At 30.8% G+C, this 22,117-nt stretch overlaps 1 protein-coding gene across 2 annotated transcripts in view; it reads left to right on the forward strand.

The window, feature by feature from the left end:
- LOC119671749 (MICAL-like protein 1) overlaps window positions 1–21,197 on the forward strand; it is a gene marked incomplete at its 5' end in the record, with an annotated part of 39,583 nt that extends 18,386 nt beyond the window's left edge. Inside the window, 5 exon segments of one of the 2 annotated variants that reach the window (XM_038082510.1) lie at window positions 8,121–10,288; window positions 18,756–20,021; window positions 20,083–20,290; window positions 20,616–20,765; window positions 20,827–21,197. In XM_038082510.1, coding sequence (XP_037938438.1) covers window positions 8,121–10,288; window positions 18,756–20,021; window positions 20,083–20,290; window positions 20,616–20,765; window positions 20,827–20,910 — 3,876 coding nt within the window. 2 annotated transcript variants of the gene reach the window in all.
- Window positions 21,198–22,117: the final 920 nt, after the last annotated feature.

The raw sequence follows: 22,117 nt of genomic DNA on the forward strand, positions 1-22,117 counted from the left end.
AAATGAGACCGCGTAAATACTGCAAGGCTTACTGCAGTTCTTATTGATGTGTAGGAACTCACGCAGAGAAACTGCGCATCCCCCATAATCCATTTTCTCTGTAAATGCCCGGCTTTGGCGTCCAGAACATATAGGTTCTTAGGAAGATACTTCTTTGGTAGCTTATCAGGCTGCTCATCGGTGAAGACGAAAGACCTATTAAATTATCTAAATTCGGTGGAATGGATTTAGTCTTTACTCTTCTATACTAGGATTCTTGAGAGGAATGTGTTAGCAAAACGGCGAAAAATCGCTAATTGAGGTACATGCAAGTTATTTGATGACATGTCACTGCAACCAACCAACCAACTACATCTCAGATCATTTAACTTAGTATACTAAGTTTGAGCAACATTCTTAGAGTAATAATTAGGAGAAATAAAGTAAAGTTCTATTCATATCTCACTTAACATAGGTATTCTTCTTCCTCTTATCACATATTAGAAGAAGTCCAATCCTTCAATTAGATATATTAATTTGATAACAAAGACGATAAACTTCAAGTAACCTTCTAAACTTATATCACATTTAAGGTGTGGCTTCTTTTTATTTTTAAACTGGCTATATTAAATTAAATCAAAGTGCTTTTATTAAAACTTCGGTAACACTAGAAATATAGTTCTACTCTTCTATGAAAGAGAAAGAGTAACTTCATCTTATCACTTAACTGGCTATAATACGTTACACTAATGTTCTCATAGTAACATTCTAGATAAACTTAGAAACTGATATGCTTATATGGTAGTAAAAATAAAAACTCTACTACTTATTCATATTCTTATATTCTTATTCAGTGTATTAAGTTTGATTATTTTTCAACTTTTATAGATTAATTCAGAAAAATTTGAAGTAAAATTTCTTTTTTTATCTGACAGATAATGAATATGTAACCTGACTTTGTTAGGTTACACCACTGTTCGTTCTCATAGTTCTCTAGTTCTCCCATACCACAATGACTATATTAGATTACACCACGGCTCCATTCTTATATCAAAAAAGAGTTTTTTCTTTTTATCGTTTCACTTGGAACAAGTTTTTGTTCGTTTTTCATTGATGGGTTCTGCTAATATTTCCTCCAATGGAAGAATGCATCTCTTCATACACATGCAAGCTATGACTTGCAAAATAATAAGTGTCTATGATATTCCATACATCTAATCACTCACTCCAACTTTCCAGACAAACTTTATTGTGTTTTTGTAAAGAACTTAACATTTGTCGACACCCTTAATTGCATTTGCATTGCATTGCATCATCGGGCAAACTGCATCATCATCATCATCGGTATTATACATTATCGGTTACTGACCGCCTCGCCCTCGCTCTGCCCGCCATATCAATTTTCAATGCACTTCTATTAATTTTTTACTTTGTTTTATTTTTATTTCTTTGACTTTTTATATTTTTTTTATTGAAAAACTACAAAAATAAATTATTTTGCATGAGAACATCTCAGTATGTGTGCGCTGAGAATAGTTAAGTGATGCAGATACTTACTTGCCTCAGCGCTACACTCCGTCCACATTCACTACTCCCTGCCGCGTCCATAAGGCAATTGCCTCAATTGGCTTCAATAGAAACTTGAGTAAATAAATTGCATTTAAAAAGTGAACGTCCTTAAGTCTTTCAATCTGTTTAAATATTGTATCTTTATGTGGCGAGAAGTGTCCAAATGTGTGTGTAATGCAAATAAATATGCGTTTATTATCAGCAAATATAAATATTTAATAAAGAAATTATGTGTTCCATTTTTGTGATTTTTGTGATTTTTGTACTCGAATTCATCTTATTTAGTTTAAATATTTTTGTATAAATATTTTTGCAGATCGCTAAGTAAAAATTCACGCTCAAATCGAAATCATTTTCATTTGTGTACGAAATTTTGCATTCTTAAAATAAACTTAAAGGTGGTATCCATATCTTTCTTTACTCACTAAATAAAGTATCTTTTTTCGATGTTGTGTTTTGTTGTTGCCGTTGCTGTTTCTGTTCGAATCGTTTTTTATTATCTTCACAAATACTCAAAGTTGTTGTTGTTTATTACTTAAGCATGATTTGCATTTGCATTGCTTGCCTGAATCAGTTTTTTTTAATATTTTGCTTCTTAATGACTAACGCAGTTGTATAATTACTTATGCATATATTGAGTATTATAAGATATTTTACTATATTGAAATTTTAAAGCATAAATATAAATCTCTTACTTGTCTTTAGTTAATATACTATTTATAAAAATAAGTTAGTATAAGATGTAATTTAATAATTGTTAAAGAAATGAATAATAAGCTTAGAGACTAGTTGCAACGAACATAAAATAAGTTAAACACCTCAAGTAATCACGTCAGACATTGAATATTAAGATGTGGAATTACTTACATGTAATTGTATTCATGTTTTAAAAGGAAATATACGATTTACAAAATCTATAATAAAATAAATACCTTCACTTCACTTACTCATACTCACTCATTGTGTTCATCTACTCAGTTGGAAGTAATCGAAAAAGTCCTAAAGATATGGATATATACTTCAAAACCAAATATCTGATGTTATGTGAGTAATATCTGAAAAAATATAAAGCAAGTGGAAAAACAGTTAATTGCATCCAAAAATTTAAAAAAATTGAAAGGAGTGGCAACACTGTTGTCTAAGTAATTGTACTAGAAACACGAATAAAGGAGACATCTCACAAAATTTTATCTTAAGAAAGATATTTGGCACTAGAATAAAAAGTTCCTGCTTCCGTTAGTCACAGGCGAAAATGAACAGAAGATTACTTGTTGGGCTATATAAACAGTAATTTGTTTAATATTACTTCAGCACCTAGATCACAGGTGAATAGATCTATATACCCTAGAATTTATGACTCAATTCGCGTGAACAAGAAAGTATCTAAAATAATCTCACAAAATATACTACTATAAGAATACCATATATGGGATCAGGCTGTGTCTGTCCTACTTAAATTTCTGTAGATTGTATTTGTCCATGCTAGAGTAAGAAACTCCGGAACATCTACTATATTACTTTGCAGTCTTGTTGAGATCCACGTTTAAGCATATATGGATGCCTTTTTCTTTAAGTCACGCAGCAACATTTGCAAGATAGAAATCAGTATATAGTTTATTTTATTAGTTTAGTCTTCGTGTTTCTCTAAAAAACATTAATAGTTACATTTGTAGTCATAGTAATTATATAGTTATTAACAAAAATTTACTTCCTCAAAAGTTATAAACTTTATTTGTTATTATTGTGGTAAAATATTATTACTTTGCGTCATCTCCCTTAATTGGGATTCATAAGACACAAGTGAGTTTGGTTGCCTACTTCTCATCATTCCAAGTAACGAAGCTATGTCGCTACTTTGCCTCGACTGTCAATTTTTATTTTTTAACCTCATTCACAAAAAATTTGTTATAAATTCTTTTTTATTTTTTTTTCCAAACCACATCGATGATAGAAAATGTATATTATTTTTTTTTCAAACTTCAGTTACTTTTCGTGAGCAATCACGATCACGTTCAGCTTTATCGTGAACGATTGTTTATGTTTCAATAACAGGCACGTTTATTTTAAATAGTTTTGAGGCTGACGAAAGAAACACAAAAATTTCAATAAATAAATTATAAAATACAAATAAATAAAATACTTTTTATTTTAAGATTTTATTTGAAATATTTTTTTCTTTTAAAATGTCGTGTAATATATTTAGAAATATTAACTGCAGTTTACAGTTGATGGTATAGTTTCATTTATTTTTATTATAAAAATATTTGGGTCAGTTGGTTAAGGAGCGCTGACTCTTACCTTCAAATTTGGCAGGGCACGAGTTCGAAAGTTGTTAACGAATAATTAAATACAAGAATTATTTCCAGGACCACTGATGATGGGTATTTGGTAATACTCGAAACAGCTGTATGGTCTACCAAAAATTCAATTAATTAAAATAATATAAAAAAAATTTTTGTTGTTGCCGAAAACCTCTTTAAAAATATTTTCTGTAGAAAGTTCTTCAAAAACTTCTTTTTCATTAAAAATGAAATATTTAAGCAAATAATATTATAAATAAAATATTGAGATATTAATTTTTCTAAAATATTATTATTTTGTATATAATAATAATTAGTGTATATAATAAATTATATTATATGTATTAATAAAATTTTTAAAACATTTTTCCCATCAAATATTTTTGCTTATTTTCCACAGTCTGTTTGGAAAGTAATCAAAACTAATTTCAAAGGAAGTGAAATAATTAATTTTTATATATATATAATTTATATGTAATTATATGTATACAATTTTGTATATATATATATTCATTTAGATACATTTTCTGTCAAATTTGACTAGTTCTGGAATATTTAATTTAATTTATTTTCATGTAGGAAGCTAATTTTTATCGACTAACGCAGCTTTAATTGCTTCTGTGCACGCTCGAGTTATTTTAATTTTTTTTGGACTCTAATAAATGGTTCTGATAAAATTGGATGTTAAAAAGTTTATTAACACAAAAGCTGTTTCTCTAAATTCGTGATAAATTATATATATTAAAAAATATTTGCTGCATGAATCTCAGATTTTAATTTATTGTATATAACAGCTGGAACTTTAAGTGAAGCTGCTGATATAGCTTAGAATAGGAAATCAGTTTTAACAATAATCGAGTTTAAGTTCCGTAGCTATTGTATATAAAGAAATATGTAAAAAAATCTATCTATATATTGATTAACTTAAAACAAAAAATAAAGAACTGTATGTAAACATTTAAAGTATCTAAGAGTAAATAATTGAAATTTTATAAAGCCTTTCGGAGTACTTTTGGAATGCACTCGTCGAAAAGCATTAACAAAATTGCTGCTGCTTTAAAGCACTAACAGAAATTTTTTCTCTAACATTCTTTTCATAATTTCGTTAATTATTGTATTTTTATACTAATAATAAAAAAATAAGTATATTTTTGTAGAAATATATAAGCACGCTTTAATTCTTACTAAACAGTTTTTAACTTTGTACACCAATATTAACAAACCCTAACCTGAACCCTTAACCCTCGTTAATTTCGCAATTAAATTTTGACATTTACTATATATTTTGTATTTGTTAAAAAAAGTCATCTATAAATATTCGTATTTTCTCTTTTTTTCATTCATTTTTGGTACAACACAGGATGATAAAAGTCTGGACATAATGGGACAATACAAACCAGAAATATTTTGTTAAGAAATTACAAGAACAAAAAAGAAAAGAATGCTCAGTTACTTTTAGAACAAAAAGTGCTAATCGAACAAATGAAAAAATAAAACAAAAATAATTAATAAAAGCATCCAGAACAAACTTAAAACACTTGAACAATTTATTAATAAAAAATATATTATATATAAACAAATTAAATAAAATTGAATCTTAAAGATAATCATAAGCAAATAAAAGTATCTCACACATCACCTTATTATATATCATTATACATGTTAAAAGAGTTTATTAAATAACAAAAAAAAAAAAACATTAAGTTCATTATAATTAAGTTTAAATTAAAAAAAAAATTAATTGATTTTATTTTTTTAAATGATTTCGCTTGTATGTGTTAAATCTGAAAATATATAAAAATAAAATAAATAATAAATAAAAATCGAATATTTGAGTCACTTGAGTCACAAGAGTAAAATCTAAACAAAAAGTGCGTCGCTTCCAACTGCAAATGTTTCAATTTTAAACGTTTCGCATTTTAAAGCAATGTAAAAAATCTTAGTATCTTCAACTATTAATGCATATTTACACACATTTACATCTACACTTTAAGTACACGCACATAGATACACATATACATATACAATAACAACTTTAAAATCGGCTTTAAAATTGCGTTGAAATACAGGTAAGCTTAATGTAAAGTATAGAATAACAATAATTACTAAAATCTGTTACTAACCTACTTTAGATATAAGTAAGTAACTAAAACATATAGTCTAAAATAGATATTTAGCTCAATAGAATGGTGTGACTAAAAATCTGTGTTCTATATTGTCTATCCTTCTCTGTTTTGCTTTTTTTTTTTGCAATTTTGCTTATTTGTTGCTTTCTTTCTTGTGTTCTTCTTCGTTAGTTGTCATCCATCTCTCACTCACATTTTAACCCATTCTCATTGTTCTGTATCGATTTATGTGAAGAGTGAATACGCCTAAAAATGTTTATGGTAATTCATGTATTAATTATTGTATGTTAAGGGTTTTATATGTTGGCGCCTGAAAGTATGCAACGATTTATCGAACAAATAATGGTATATTGTTTAGCATGCAAATAAATCGTAGTTTGAACAATTTAATTGTTATTAATAATTAATAAATTTTAAAAAAATTATTATTAATATACAAATACTTATATTAAATACTTATTATCTTTATTCTGTTCAGTTAGAGGGAAGGTTAGCAGTACAAAAGATCTGCCATTGTCGCATTGCTTCGTTCCACTGAGAATCAGTGCCCTCTTCATTTCTATTTTATTTTAGTACCATACATTTATATTGATAGTAAGAAAGTAGATTTTATATATATTTATTTTTATTTAAAACCTAAATATTATTTTTTGCAGATTTATAAGCAAAATTAGTTTTGTCATGTTTCCTTTGAGGCTACTTAATGCTAAACAAAAAATATCATCAAACAATTCGTTTAGTTTTCATAAAAGCTTAAATCCTCAATTTTTACAAACCAATTATTTATAATAATTAGTTAAAATTTTGAATAGCATCAATATTAATAACTAATGATCGTTATCTTAACATAATCTATTTATTACGAATTAAATTTATTTAGTAATTTCAATCCCAACTCAGGGCCTTTGTTGGAATGTAGATATAGATATTGTCTAATTCTGTCACTTATTGCTTTGTAAGTCTTAAAATAAAAAGAATTAATCCATAGCATGTACTGTACTATGTGACCTAGAACTACCTACAAATAAACAAAAGGAATACATATTCGGATGAAGACATTTTTTCATGATAATATACAGAGTTCACTTAAATAATTGATTTATTTTGTCCAACCAATATCTCTTAAATATATATTTATATATATATATATTTTTTTTTTGCGGCTCTATATTTTATTATCTTTTAACTTCTGATATGGTTTTAAAATTTTTCAGTATAGGCTTTGAAATGTTAAGCACCTCATGAATGTTTGATGATAAGTTTTATATTTATATTTATAATCATATTCATTGTTTCTTTTTATTATCGAGTTTTAAACATTCTGGTATTTCAAAATTCCTACAGTTGATCTATGCAATGCCAAAGAATTCTTTAATTTTGAAATTGTTTATACTTTTAATTATATTACTCAATAAGTGCTAAGATAAACATAATTGTTAGAATGGGTTTTTTTGAAATTATATTATGAGTTCGATTAAAGTTTTCAAGTAAAATATTAATAATTTTAGAAAGAATTTAGTTCGGAATATTTCTATAAAATTGTTTATATATTAAATAAACACAATAATTTTGTGTAGAAGTTGCTTTCTTTTCAATGTATACCATCGATTAATTATTATCTTTATAAATATTTGATATTTCGAAAATATATGGTATATAGTTAGATTAAGGTATCTACTTTATAAACTTTCGAACTATTGAAAGCTTATCATAGATATCATAGATGTGGAACTTGGAAATAAATCTTCATTTTTAAAAGAGTAGATCAGCTTTACAAAAAATAAATCTTCTTGAATTTTAACTACGGATGGTTTGAATATAAGAGGAGAATCTAATTTAATTGCTATAAGTTTTTGTATCCTAAGAAATAATTTAAGACGTTTAAAATGTTGTAATGTAGAGAGAAGTCCAGCAAAGCCATATTTATTATTTTTTGACTATCATTGAGAAATAGGGTTCCTTTTATGTGCAAAAGGTCATCTGCAACTCCAAAAAACCTTTAAAATATATTTCTTTACTGAAGAAATTTAAATGAATGAATTATTTATTTACTCTAAAAATGTATTAATAAAGTTTACTAATAAAATCTAATAAATTTCTTTAAATCTCGTTTTCAGTAATAATAATTGAGTTTTATTATTTGTAGATGGCTCACGTTGGTGTTCCCAGGCGTGATCCCTGTCAAAAGTGTCAGTTGCCAGTGTTTTTAGCAGAACGTCTAACAGTTGGCAAAAGAACTTATCATCGTACTTGCCTTAAATGTGCACGATGCGGTTCACAACTCTCTCCAGGCAGCTTCTATGAGACAGAAGTAGATGATGAGTACTGCTGCGAAACTTGTCCAGATGAAGAAGTGCTCGCTGCTGATGTATCCACCAGTAGCGTACAACTGCGTACACCCTTAAGTGATCATACTGCAGACAATTTAGCAAGTACAAGTACAGCTGTAGCTTCTGGTCCGCAGTCAAGAAATGTGCGTAGTTCCATTGCAGATCGTTTAGCTTTCTTCGAGAAAACTAAACCAGTTGAGGATAGCAAAACAATTCAAAATCATAAACTGCTGCAGAAGAGTGTTAGCGATGAGGAAAAATCGAAGAGTCTTAAGCACATGGAAGCAAATGCAGCACAATATAAAATGAACAGTGCTTTCAATACATTCCTCAACGATACTATCGATGGTGAAAATGAACCAGAAGCGAATAGTGAACCGATATCCGTTACTGAAGACAGTAAAACTGACACCCAAATGGATACTTCAGATACTGAAACTGACAATGAGACACATGCTGAATTAAGTTTAGACAATGCGCCGCCACCAGCTTTGCCGAAATCGCAACCACCAGCGGAAGTAACAGTTTCTGCTACAACAACACCAATAGCTAACAAAAGGTTCACAGCTACCGCACAACTGCAATTAAGCAGCACAACAGCACAGCACGAGAAAACTACAAAGACCAGTAACGAACATGATTCGCCGGAGAGAAGGAAGAGTGAATTGCAATTAAATTTAAATACCACAACAACACCAGTTGCGGTACCAAGAATAACAACTTCATCAAGTGACAATTCAAATAACAATCACAGTTATACTCCCATCCTGGACAAAGATCCTACAACAACAAATGAAACAACAACAGCAACAGCAACAACTACAGCAATAGCAAGCAATTTAACACAAAAAAGCAATGAAATCAATTTAGTCTTAAGTGAAACTAATGATAATGATTGTGTTACCAAAGACATAGCTGCAGATACATTGAAAACTGCAGCGCAGACACAAAGCGCTGACAACAATACAGAAAAGTCTGCAGTAGACGTTGAAATGAAGAATGAGAGTGCAGAATCTATTGATGCAGACACTGTAATGCCAGACACTGTGGAATTGCGTGAAAAACCTGTGAAGTCCATAGAACAGCATCAATTGCAGCCAGAAGATGCAGCAACTACAGAACGTCTGAGTGTAGTACGTGCGCGTCTGCAACAATTTGAAGTAATTTCAAATAACGAAAATAATAATAATAATCATATAGATATAAATAATGAAAACGTAACCTTAGAAAATAATAAAACTATTGCAATTCCCACAAATTCTAATGCTGAAGAAAATGCACATGAACTCATAACAAAGGAAAGTGACGACAAATCAACATTGCACGTACATGTGCAGCAAATGGAAACTGAAGTTGCTACTGAAACTAAAAAGCCTGAAATCAAGCCAAGCCAGTCAGCCGTTGAAGAAACCATAGTTCAACCTGAAACTGAAACGCCAAGTAGTCTTAATGAAGTGCCTTTATATATGAAAACAAAAGACAATGAAAATGAAAATGAAAATGAAAATGTAGAATTTAAGCAAAAAGAAATTGAAAGTAACAAAAAAGTAATGGATACAAATCAAACTGTAGAAGTTAGTACGAAGACGGCGGATACAAGACGTGCAAGTGAAGACTATCCCGAAGATTTGAATCCATTCAAATCAGATGATGAAGATGAAGATGAAGAAACTGTAAATAAGGAAAACCTTGGACATTCCGTTAACTCAAACGCTTCGTTTAGTAAAACTTCCAAACAAAAAGCACAAAATTCAAATCCGTTTGATAGCTCGGATGATGAGATTGAATTGGAGAAATCACACAGTTCCACTGCAGCATCGACGCCATCATCAGCGAAAGTACCACCACCACGTCCACCGCCACCACGCATATCACGTAATCCATTTGGCGATGACACCGATGATGATCAAAACTTTTCAAGACGCTCAAGCCTGTCTTCTTCGCTTACTAAAAGGACGCCTGTACCCACTCCCAGATCGCATGTGTAAGTATTTTTTTTAATAATAAATTATACACACTTTATCTTCATACAAAAATTGATTTTAAAATGAATAAGCAAGGATTTTATTTTATTGCATTTATAATGAAATATTTATTATTTTGATTTTCAAATGGACTGCTTTCATTGCGTTATTATTATTATTGTTGTAGTTGTTCGTACCAAAGCAGTTCCTATACAGAAAGATTATGTCGACAATGTGTTATAATTGAGTAAATTACAATATCAGTTTTATAGTACTCACTATGGATATAGTGTAATCCAAATTAGGGATATAGTGGTGTATACATCCAATTTGTAGGGTAATAGGCCGCTGGCATATTTTTCGACATTACTCCGTTTACTGTGAAATCATAACAAAAATTGCCCACCCTTGTAGTAAAAGTTTGAAAGATTGTTGCTGTGGTCCGCGACGTGATTAATGAATGGAAGTTGATAATTGATCATCTCTGTTATTGACTGACTTGAAGAGAAGACCCGGTGTGTAGTGTATTAAGTTGTTGCTGTTGTAGCCCGCCCGAATCTGCTTGTGTGAACTCTTTGGGAGATGTTGAACGGCATTTGGTCGTCTTCGATGAGTGGTTCCGGGGCGTAGACCCGGCCGTTCTTGAAATCGAGTTCATTATTCCATCATTATTGCGAATGGTACAATAATTCTGGTGCATTATTTCTTAGCTGCATTTTTGTAATTAAAGTCGTGCTTAATCGTCGATAATGATAAAGCTCATTTGTTTACAAGTTAACTAATGACGCTTCGTTCTTGTAATTGTAAGACGTGCTTAATCTTCTAGAACTTTTACTTGGGTAAAAGTTGATTAGTCTAACCCATGTTTGACTAATCAAAATCCATGTTGTAATAGGTTTTAAGTTTATTATATCTACTCTTCGTTAGAGTGTTATTGTAAGTAGTGCTTAATATTCTAGTATGCTTACTGTTCGTAACTAACTTTTAGTTTTCGAATATATACATAATTTATAGAACAGATTTGAATTTTTTTTGCAATATAAGTTCTTTGTGAATAGTTGCAGCTAATATACCTTAACAACTACTGTCGCAATTGAAGGCTGATGAAAGGATAGAAAAATATTTTCTCTGCCACTATCTGGGACTCGGCACAAGATCCCTATTCATTATTTGTTCTTATCTTTTAAATCTATGTGATATTTCTTATGTGTACATTGAAAGCACAGTGGTTCTGCGGTCCAGGCTATATAGTAAGAAGAAAGAAATGTTGGTAAATACACTTTCATGTTGGTAAAAGCTCCCGCATCTTCAAAATATTCACCTTTTACCCGACACAGTGGTTTTCTGGTTTAGAATATGTAAAGTATGTAAAATTTGTACAGTCAGCTAATACCTTAAAAGTTCTCTGTGGGTTCACTTCATAGGACTTAAGCAAGGTCGTCTTCGCTGAGACGGGATTCTGCGTTTATTTATCTATTTAATTCGCTTAAGAACTATTTATAATTATCACTATTCTTATTAAATGCTCAAGTTGCGCTTTTGAGTTTTTAATCATCTTAAGAGAAAATAGTATTCTTAACAAAATAAAGGGATTCGTCTATTTTTATTCCATTCTAAGTATAAAGAATGACCTCTGTAGTGTAGTTTACGGTCGGCTAGTGTGAACTACATGCAATTTGTATTGTATATTAATTTATTAATCAATTAATTTATATTTATTTATATGGTGGTGTGTTTAGTTGCTCTAGTAAACGCAATAAGACTTTGATCTTTATGTAAATTATAATCGGTTGAACTCTAAACAACTTGAACTTGAAAAAAAAACACTAAAGCCAATTAAAAATCATTGTAAAAATATGAATTTTAAGTTGTCTAGGCAAATATGGCAATTGAGCTTAATTTGCATTTGTATGGGAACCTAAAACTTGAAAATGGATAATCCAAGTAGCGAAAAGATAAATCGAAGTGTAATAATTTAAACAAAACTGCCCACATGCAATTAAAAGTTAAATGAAATTATAACAAATCATGCATATCGCAAATATCTTCAATAAGCAGCAGTTGATTGAGTGAGTTGCGTGCAAATACAAGTCACTCAGATACTCAGATACATATCTCACAGTTAAGCGTGTCTCAAGCACATTCCACTCATATCGCACAGCGCATATCGTCGCATATCGCCGCATAGTGCAAATGCAGCTCAGTGGAATAAACGGCTACGAATAATAAAAACTTCATACCTCATACCTCATAGTACCCGTAGACTTCATTCAAAATAGTTGTGGCGCGTTAACCGCATTTAACGTTAAACGTTGAACGTTTAAATAAACTTTAAATGAGTTAAGAATAAGAAACAAGAAAAACAATAAAAAACAAGAAAAAGTTTAAATTATTTGTCACTTGTAAACGGTTTAGCGGTTTATTGTGCGGTAGAAGAAGATTCATTGTCATACTAAATTTTACACTCAAAGCGCCGCGGGTTTAACGAGTCAAGAACGGAAAGTACGAATTCGTGTTGTGGCACTGGAGTTTTGAACTTTCTGCATTGCTAATGACAATCACATGATTTGGAAAGAAACTTCAAGTGAAAAAACTCTTAAGCAAGCAAATCGCCATTTAACTTCAATTAAAGACTTTTTTCAGACTTCCCATATATTAAAGTCTGTGCTGCGTCTGCTCTATTTGCCGCAGTTTTCTATTAAAGTAAAAAATAGATAATAATTGTGAAGAATTGTGTTAAGTAACCTAAGTAACCGAACATGGAGTAGATAGTTTCACTTCCGGTGTAATTTTTGAATACGATCGTATCTTGTGCTACTCCTTTTTTATTGATTTGTCACGAATTGCTATATTTATCATAAAATTGTTTCATTTATCACAAAATATTCATAGATCATTAATGTCATTGTATCTGAAATCAACGGGAAAAGAAGTTGTCTGGTCATTTGAGTATTCGTGGAAAATCTAAGTAAATGAATAATTGAATAAATAGTTTCACTTCCGGTGCATCACATATATATATATTAAGGAATTTGCACTGCGACCTATAAATCTATTGTGCCTCTTTCATAAACTTAGATATATTTATCCTCTTCCGGATTTGTTAAAGTGTTGTATGTCAGTTTTATAATTGAGTCTGGTGTCACTAGGAGTTTGTAGAATGTAGAGCATTTCTAGGAAAAAGCGGTTTCATATATTTTTTTCTTGATGTAACACCTTTACATTATCAAGGTCCGTCCGAGTCTTGTTTTAATGTGATACAATGGGCTTCACACTGTGCTCTTTTTGACTTAATATTATTTTTATACTTTACGCTGTGTTTATGTCTGGCTATAAGCGTCTTTATAGTTTTTTTTATCTATATCCGATGTAAGATAATCACGTAGTTACTTATTTCGTTTCTTTTAAGCCCTTTGATTTCCACAGCTTTACTTGTCAAATAATAGGTTTAGATAATGATAAAGTATTTCCGTTCAATGTCAAAAGGTAAACATAATTCAATAGTTGTGGAATAAATTGCGCCTAAGTGACCGAACTTAGAACGAATATAGTTTTATTACTAATCTATTATTTTATGATCTTTTTGTTATCACAAAATATCTATAGATCATTGTTGTTATTTCAGAAGTATTAAGAGTAAAACCGACACCTTAATAGGTGCTGTCTGGTCAATTGCATGCTTTTAAAACTAATATGAAGAATTATATTATTTAATTTAAATTTTATTGTTTCATTTAAAGTAGCATTAGTATTAGTTCACTATAATTAAGAATTAATAGATTTTGTATTATAGATTTTTTGCTATTTAAGCTCTTAACACTTATTGGACTTTCCTTCCTTTTGCAACGCGTCGCCTTCTTACAACTAAAAGTTTTTAATTTAAATTGCATTTAATTGCATTGCTCCGATTACTGCAAATAACGTTAATGTTTTTGTATTTTTTTTACATATTTTACTTCATTCAGCTATAAAGATTGCAATTATTGTTAATGCCACATGTGGCGGCAGTGACATAATTTACCTTAAAAAATGAATAGTAAAAATTTTTGCACTTGTTTTAAGCTTCATTTGAATTTTATTTTGCTTAAGTTTACTTAAAATGTTAACTAATTATGTATTAATTACTCATTATCATAAATTTTAACAATTTTTACAATGTCTTTAATTGGGTGAATACCATTTTTTTCCAATTAATTTGGTTTGTTGCATGTGAAACAGCTTCGTTTTCAAGTGTGACAAGAAATCTTCAAAATGAAAACATTTAAGGTTTTTAATCTGGATATGATATGAGTAGAACTTTTTTCAATATAGACTATTGTCAATTTTTTCCTTCTCAGAAAACTTATAAAAAAATTTGATGAGATAATATGTGGTTAGAAAAATGACCGAGGCACAGGTTTCAGTGTTACCATGTAGTGCTTTTCTTTCTACTTAATTACACTGGGATCAATGGCAATTTCACCTAGACTGTATTATCTATTCATTTCTGTAGATCGGGGTCTTATTGTGGATAATTTAGTACGCAATCAGTCTCCGATGAGAAGTCGGTATTAAATTAAAGACCTCAGTGCAGTATCTCAACAGAGCTGGTTTGTTTCTATAACTATGTAAAACCGTTACTTTACTCACCTTGGTCTCACTGACCATCTCAACAATATAGGTTTGCTTAACGGGATGATATGATGCCTTTGTTTGAAAGATATGCCAGCTCTGTTTAGAAGCTTTATCATTCAGTCACATTCTCTGTCAGGCTTGACAGGCTTTGATCTGTGCCAAAAGAAAGATGCTATAGCGTGAGCATTAACTAATAACGATCTGATATCAAAAAATTATTGGGGGAACTATTTTCTTCTGGTTAGTTAAAGTCGGACGACTGTAGCATTAAAGGCATGTTATATTCGTAAAGCTTTGATCGGTCGAAAGTACCCTATTAACCCTATTTCTATTCTTTTCTTTTGTAAAAATCTGAACAACCTTAATAAAGTTGAGTCAATTAAGAATTATAGTTAGTTGCCAACCAACCAACTATAGTTAGTTGGTTTTCTTGTAATCTTTAATTGTGTGATTAGATCGGCTTTATCATGCGTACACATTTAAATTGTAGTGATTGTGTCTATGCATTTCGTAGCACCTACTCTAGATTTGAACTCTCTAAAATGAATACAAATTTTAATATAATCTATTTATTATATGTTGTGGATAAAATATAGTGTTTGAATTTCTTCTAAATATATTTGTAAAATTTTTTGTTTTTGTTGTGGAAACTGCATGATACGCGTTATTCATGAAACTTTCTCATAAGAAATGTTAATAAACTTTTTTAGTATAAAACAAGACTTATTTTTTAATTAGTTTAATAAGCATTTATCTAATAATGATATCCTCTTTTTTATATGATTATGTTAATACTCGTGGTGAATAAAAAGGAAACCATTTCCTTCACATTATTAATTTGTCTGCTTTTTTATTTTAAGTCTTCAACTTATTTTATAAATGATTGATACAATATTATTAAGTAAACTTTCACGAGGTGTTTGTTTTAAATAAAAAGAATAAAGCTAAAATGCTATTATTGATGCTGTGGTCTTTGTTGGATATTGCAATGATTTACTTATCACAATTCTTAATTGAATTAAATATTTAAATGGAATTATTTGCATTTGAAGATATTGTGTTGGAAGATGAAAAAGTTTAAGATACTCGTATGATTAAATACTACTCTTGAGAATGAATCTGCTCTTGGTCAACACTATTCGGTATACTAAAAGCCTCTTAATTTGTTATTTACTTCAAGACCCTTCTTTGTCGTTATATATTTTGGGATGAGTGATTCGTACGGCGCGAGTGGGTAAGATAAGCCGCCAATTCGCTCTGCACTTCACAGAATCTGCAGTTGTCGGTGTAGGTTTTGTTTCATCTTTGAAAGATGGTAGCAAAAAGCAGTATGTTCAGTTAGAAAGTCAGTGAATAATTATTCATAGTGTGACACTAGATTTTCATTTTTATCTTACTGTGTTATAGCTTAGAACTATTTAGGCTGAACTATCTGCCATTTTTAGTGTTGATTCGAATGTGCTTTTGGACATCTCTGCTGGAGGTACTCTCATACAGTTTATATACGATATTTTTCAGCACAGATGTAGTTTGGCATATGATTCCGAACCAGTGAATAGAGTTGTTTCACCCCCCTTTTATTGAGGAATCTCTTATATCCAGGTATACAAGCGTGTGTTACTTTATTCGTAGTAACTAACTCAGAATATGAGATTTGTACACCTTCTTTTTCTAACTTGGACTAAGTATTCTAGGATTGGTGAGATCGTTTGAATATAAAATAAATATTATATATATAACACAATGGTTTACAATAGTGTACACTTCTGTTGTCCGAAGACACAGATCCGACCTTCTACTCTAATAATTATAGTGCACAATTATTGTGTAATTTATGCACAAAACAATATCAAGAAGAAGATTTATTTTATGTATAAGTTCTTTAAGTAAAATATACAGTATTTGATAAAGTTATAAAATATCAGTTGGAATAAACTGTTGGAAGTGTGAAATCTGTTGTGACACCTCTTCTCTACTAGATTAGGTAAGTCATTGCTCCTAATGAATATAAAGTAAGTTGTTGTTTGTTAAATAAATATCTTCTATTGCGTTCTTCCCTTATCGTTTTCATTTGTTAGTTCTCACATTTCAAAAGAGATAACACAGACATTCTTTCGACGACTGCTTCTGTCTTTACGCTCTAAGATGCATTGACTGAAGATGTTTCGTCGTATCTTTGTATCTTTGTATCTTTGAATTTTTGTAGCCACAGCGGAAGTAAGCAATTTTTTCTAATTCATTTGGTTTTTTGTGTACTATGAATATTTCAATTAAACACAATTCTTGTTAGTTTCTTTATCTAAAGTTTGCCTTGTTCTTCTCAGTACTGCAGCGGAACAATTTCCAAGTTAAGAAACAACAAAATTAGCAGGTGTGGGCGTGCGAGCATTTAATGTAGCGTCGTTATAAGTGCTTTGTAGGTGTACTTTTGCCAGGTTTCTTGCCTGCTTTATAGTGCCAATTAATATAAACAAAATAATGATGTACTTAACCGAGTGTTTTATGAAATAAAATTTGCTTTATGAACACTGCTTATTGTTGTTGTTGTTGTGCGTAATTTATGAAGTTATTAAATTGAAATTCTTTTTATGAAACTTTCATATACGCATTTTGTTTGGAATTTTATGGTTCGTGGTTAACTATAGTGTTTCTTATGTCATAATTCTAACTGTTATTGTTCCGCTTTTGTTGATTGGTAATCGGAGTCCACGTACTCTACTCTCACATTCATGCCGGACTCACCTGGTTGGTTTATTGTTTGACCATTTCTTAATTTATATTGTTATTAAGTAGCTTTAGATATAAACAAAAAAAAAAGACACAATAGCGTCGCATATTAATTTCAAGAAAAAAGAATTCATTCAAATTATGCTCTGTTGCGCCTTTATATGTCTTCTCTGTTCCATGTTGCTCTTCAGCTTTTAACCAGTCTTTGGTCTATTGTTAGAGACAACAATACACTTGTTGTTTATTTGGTTTTGTTATTGTTAATGGTGTGTTTGGTCAACAACCTAACAAACTAACAACCTGACAATCTAACTACTAACTACTGAATGAGTTGCTGACAATAGGTGTCACTCGTCACATACAAACGTATGACTGCAATGTTTTCCAAATTTACAAGTGCTTACATAACTACCACTGCTCACTGCTCACTGGTCACACATGTACATACATACATTCTTCCTATGCGATTTTCCATAAAGTACCTGAAGACCTATTTCTGCAATTTCTGGTTTGTTTTTTAATATCAAATGCGTTTTCTTTCCATTTCGTGCGTTCATATTTGTTTAGGCGTTGAAAAAACAGCTGCCGGTGCTCTCCGCATTTTCCTACATGATTTTTAACAAATAAATAAATTTATGCTTGTTAATTCAGTTTTTTATTGTTGTACTTCGAAATTGTACTTCAAAAGAAATAAATATTTTTTCTACTTCTGCTCCGCGGTCAGTCGGATTCATTGGCAAGTGTTGGCCGGTTTGCTTTAGACCGACGAGCGGTTCAGTGCGGTTAGTGCGATTTTTAATAAGAAAAATTTTGTATACTATTTTTTGATACACTTTTAATGTGAAATTATACTTCATTATTAATGTTTATTTTAAATTCAACGGAGAAGAGAACATTAATTAAGTAGCCTTCTGGATTCTAAAAATATAATGCAAAGTAGCCTTGATATGAAAATCTAACATTGTAAAAGTTTTATTTAAAAGTAATTCAATAATTTTTAATTTTTTTAGTAAATCCTTTTATGCTTATTCATTTTAAAAATGATTCTTATCAATCACATTTAACTACTAAACAATAATCATAAAAAGAAAATAGAAGTAAAGAAAAAATGCTAAAATACAAGTATATACCACCACACAAACTTAGATCACAATCACAAAATCCTACACCGGAACCAACCCCACGTCTTAGCACAAAATCCACACAAGAAAGAAACTCACAATTTGTGCTTCAAAATTCCAGCGACTATTACGGCAGTGTCAACTCGCTTGGTACTTCCACGCCGCAAAGCCTACAGCGTAACTCCGATGTACGTGGTTCAAATAACTCGCTCACATCTTCTTCCGGTGGCACCGTAAGAGGGCGTAAAAGTCGCAAGGCACCAGCGCCACCCCCACCAACTGTCAAAGAGCTGTTTGCAAGTAATGCCTCTCCGAACGGTTCCATTACATCCACGCCCAGTTCGAGTACAGTAGGCACGCCCAAATCCAGTAAGAAACGTTTAGCGCCAGCACCACCAAAACCCGCGCGTATGGATCCGACTTTGTTGCCACAAATCACATTAGAACTTAGTACGGAGTCAAAAAACTTGCATAGTTACCCTCTGCAGAGTGAATTAGACTCGGCATTATCCGACGAGGAAAAAGCTTTGTTGGAGGGTAAACAGTTGTCAAGAATTGACAATAAAGAGGAAGATGATACAAGTCGACGAAGTTCGAGACGATTGATACCATTAGATGCAAGCCTGCTAAATGATGAGTATGTGGATGAAGAGAATGTGAGCAAAAGTGATGACGTCAAACATGAACAACAGCATTTGCATAATGAGGAAGAGTCTAATGTTGTTTATCGTCGTGTTATTATACCTCCAAATATAGACACACCCACACACGACAAGAATCCTTTGCTAGACGATTTGAATGGTGAAGTGACTCACGATCGGCAATTAGAGAAGTTGAAAGACAATAAAGAGGCCAAAAATCGTAATAGACAATCACAGATATCTGCTTCATCTGGTGCTGAAGATGGTGAGACATTGCATTATAATAAATCAGTGCATGGCAAATGGAAAAGACGTAAAGGTCCGGCACCCGCATTGCCTATACCTCCTAAAAAAGTGTTACAAATGTTGCCATTACAAGAAATTCGACACGAGTTAGAAATAATTGAGGTGCAGCAACAGGGTCTAGAGAAACAAGGTGTCATATTAGAGAAAATGATACGCGATCGTTGTGAAGGGCAAAATGGCGAACCTATAGGTAAACCAACTGAAGATGTGAGTGATGGTAAAACTACAACCGCAACTGATTGTGTGCAGAACTCCAAAGAAGTTGAAGATCTTATCTTACAGTTATTCGAATTAGTAAATGAGAAAAATGAACTCTTCCGCCGACAAGCAGAGCTGATGTATTTGTAAGTATTTTAGTGGGAGAAGTTTTTTTACATGCTTAACTAAACTTTATTCCCCTTGCAGACGTCGTCAACATCGTTTAGAACAGGAACAAGCTGATTTGGAATATGAAATACGCGTGTTAATGGCGCAGCCAGAATGCAATAAAACTGATACAGATAAAGCAAGAGAGGAGGCGCTTATAGCACGGTTAGTGGAAGTAGTGCAATTGCGTAATGAAGTAATTGAATGTCTAGAAATGGATAGGCTGCGCGAAGCAGAAGAAGATTTGGTATGTATTTTATTAAATTAATATTTTCTATATGTATATTTTATGCTATTCTTTAATAATTATCTTCTGTTGAACTTTACACATTCCATGTGGACTGCTAATGGGTCAATTGCATTACTTTTAGGCCACTTGTTTTATGATGTCCCCTATTCCTATTTTCTATTCCTATATATCCCACTTTAGTTAGTTTTCTAAAGCGTTTCTATAATGCATATATTCGTGATTCAAGAGCTTCATATCAGTTCAGTTTAGAATATTTATTTGATTTTCTTCTATCAGTTAGTACTGATAATAATAACGCTGATATTTATTTTAATTAAAATAGAGCATAAAACAACAATTGGAACTGCATAGTGCCAAGCGTGAGGATGATGAAGAATCCCGAAGAACTTTAACAAAGCTATCGAAAAAGGAAAGAAAAAAACAGAAAGAAGCAAAAAAATTGGGTAAAAGTAAAAAAATCGACGCAGATAAGGTATTTTTACAATTATATACATTTATGCAATATGTGGATTTAAGAGTTGAATTTTTTTCAGGATGCGGATGAATCTGAGCTAAATGCAGCAGAGAAGCAAAAACTTAAGAAGAAAAAAAGGAACTTTTTTTCCAAGCTAACTTAGGCTGCAAGCTATATATAGTAATAGCAAAAAATGGATAGTCTTAGAGCTAAAATTTACTTGTGATACAAAAAACGTTACGTTTAAAATGAACTTATTGATTTCCTAACTGGCTTAAAGCAATTCTTGCATTGATGGCTTTAATTTAAAGATAATTCGTTTGAGATTTTAAACTGCACTTCAGTTAAATATAAATTCATTTGGCGATGTTCTCAACAAATTCCATATTTTTGGCATTTAATATTTAAAATTAAAAAAAAATCTCTGTATCCCTTCTGTAATAATTAAGTTAATTTGAAAGTCTTTTTGCAATTAAATATATATTTATTTAGTTTATTTTATTTACCGTTTAATGTAGTTTTAATATACATTCAATAATTATTAATAATTAAAATTTCATTTGACTGTTCTCCAAATTTCGTTCGTTCGTTCGTTATTTTGAATTAGTTTTGCTATTTAAGCTATTTTATTGAAAAAAAGAAATATTTTCTTTTGTAAAAATCTTAACTTAGTATTAAGTAATAATGTGTGAAAAAAAATGTTCTTGAACAAAAAATTATTAAATAAGTATAACATCCACTTACCTTATTTTACACATTTAATTAAAACGTTTGTTATACACACACTCGATTACACACTCACTCATGTATATGCTTATATATGTATTTAATAATAAAAATATGTATCTTTTTATGTTATGTATAAGACTTGTATTAATTGAGAATAACATAATGTATTCACGAGAATAAGTCTGTGTACTTCAGACAGTAGGAATGATATTTCGAGTTTATTTGAATTCGCAATGTTTCTTTTTATTCATTAATACCTATTTGAATGGGGCTAATATCAGTGAGTTCAAGTATAAACGAGAGGGAACAGCCATCTATACACGTCTAAGCACGTTTATACTGCAGCAAAATTCACAACAACCTTCTGCCTGAAAACTCTACACAAGAAAGGCACCTTCTTCCAACAACAAGTGCTGTACTTGCCTAATCGAAATCACGATATAGCAAAGATCTAAATAAATACTTAAGAAAGTATAAATACATAAATATATACATAAATTGTTTATGCCATCGACTACATGTTTTCATGCCTTCATCCAACAACTGAGATGAGTGCTACTGATTGATGGTTTTGCCCTATTGCAGTGGGTAGGGAACCACACTTAGTCCGGTTAGCATCCAATTAAACTGTCATTCATGCT

Source organism: Teleopsis dalmanni, chromosome 1 (assembly GCF_002237135.1).
Source record: "Teleopsis dalmanni isolate 2A chromosome 1, ASM223713v2, whole genome shotgun sequence".
Classification (NCBI taxonomy): Eukaryota; Metazoa; Arthropoda; class Insecta; order Diptera; family Diopsidae; genus Teleopsis; species Teleopsis dalmanni.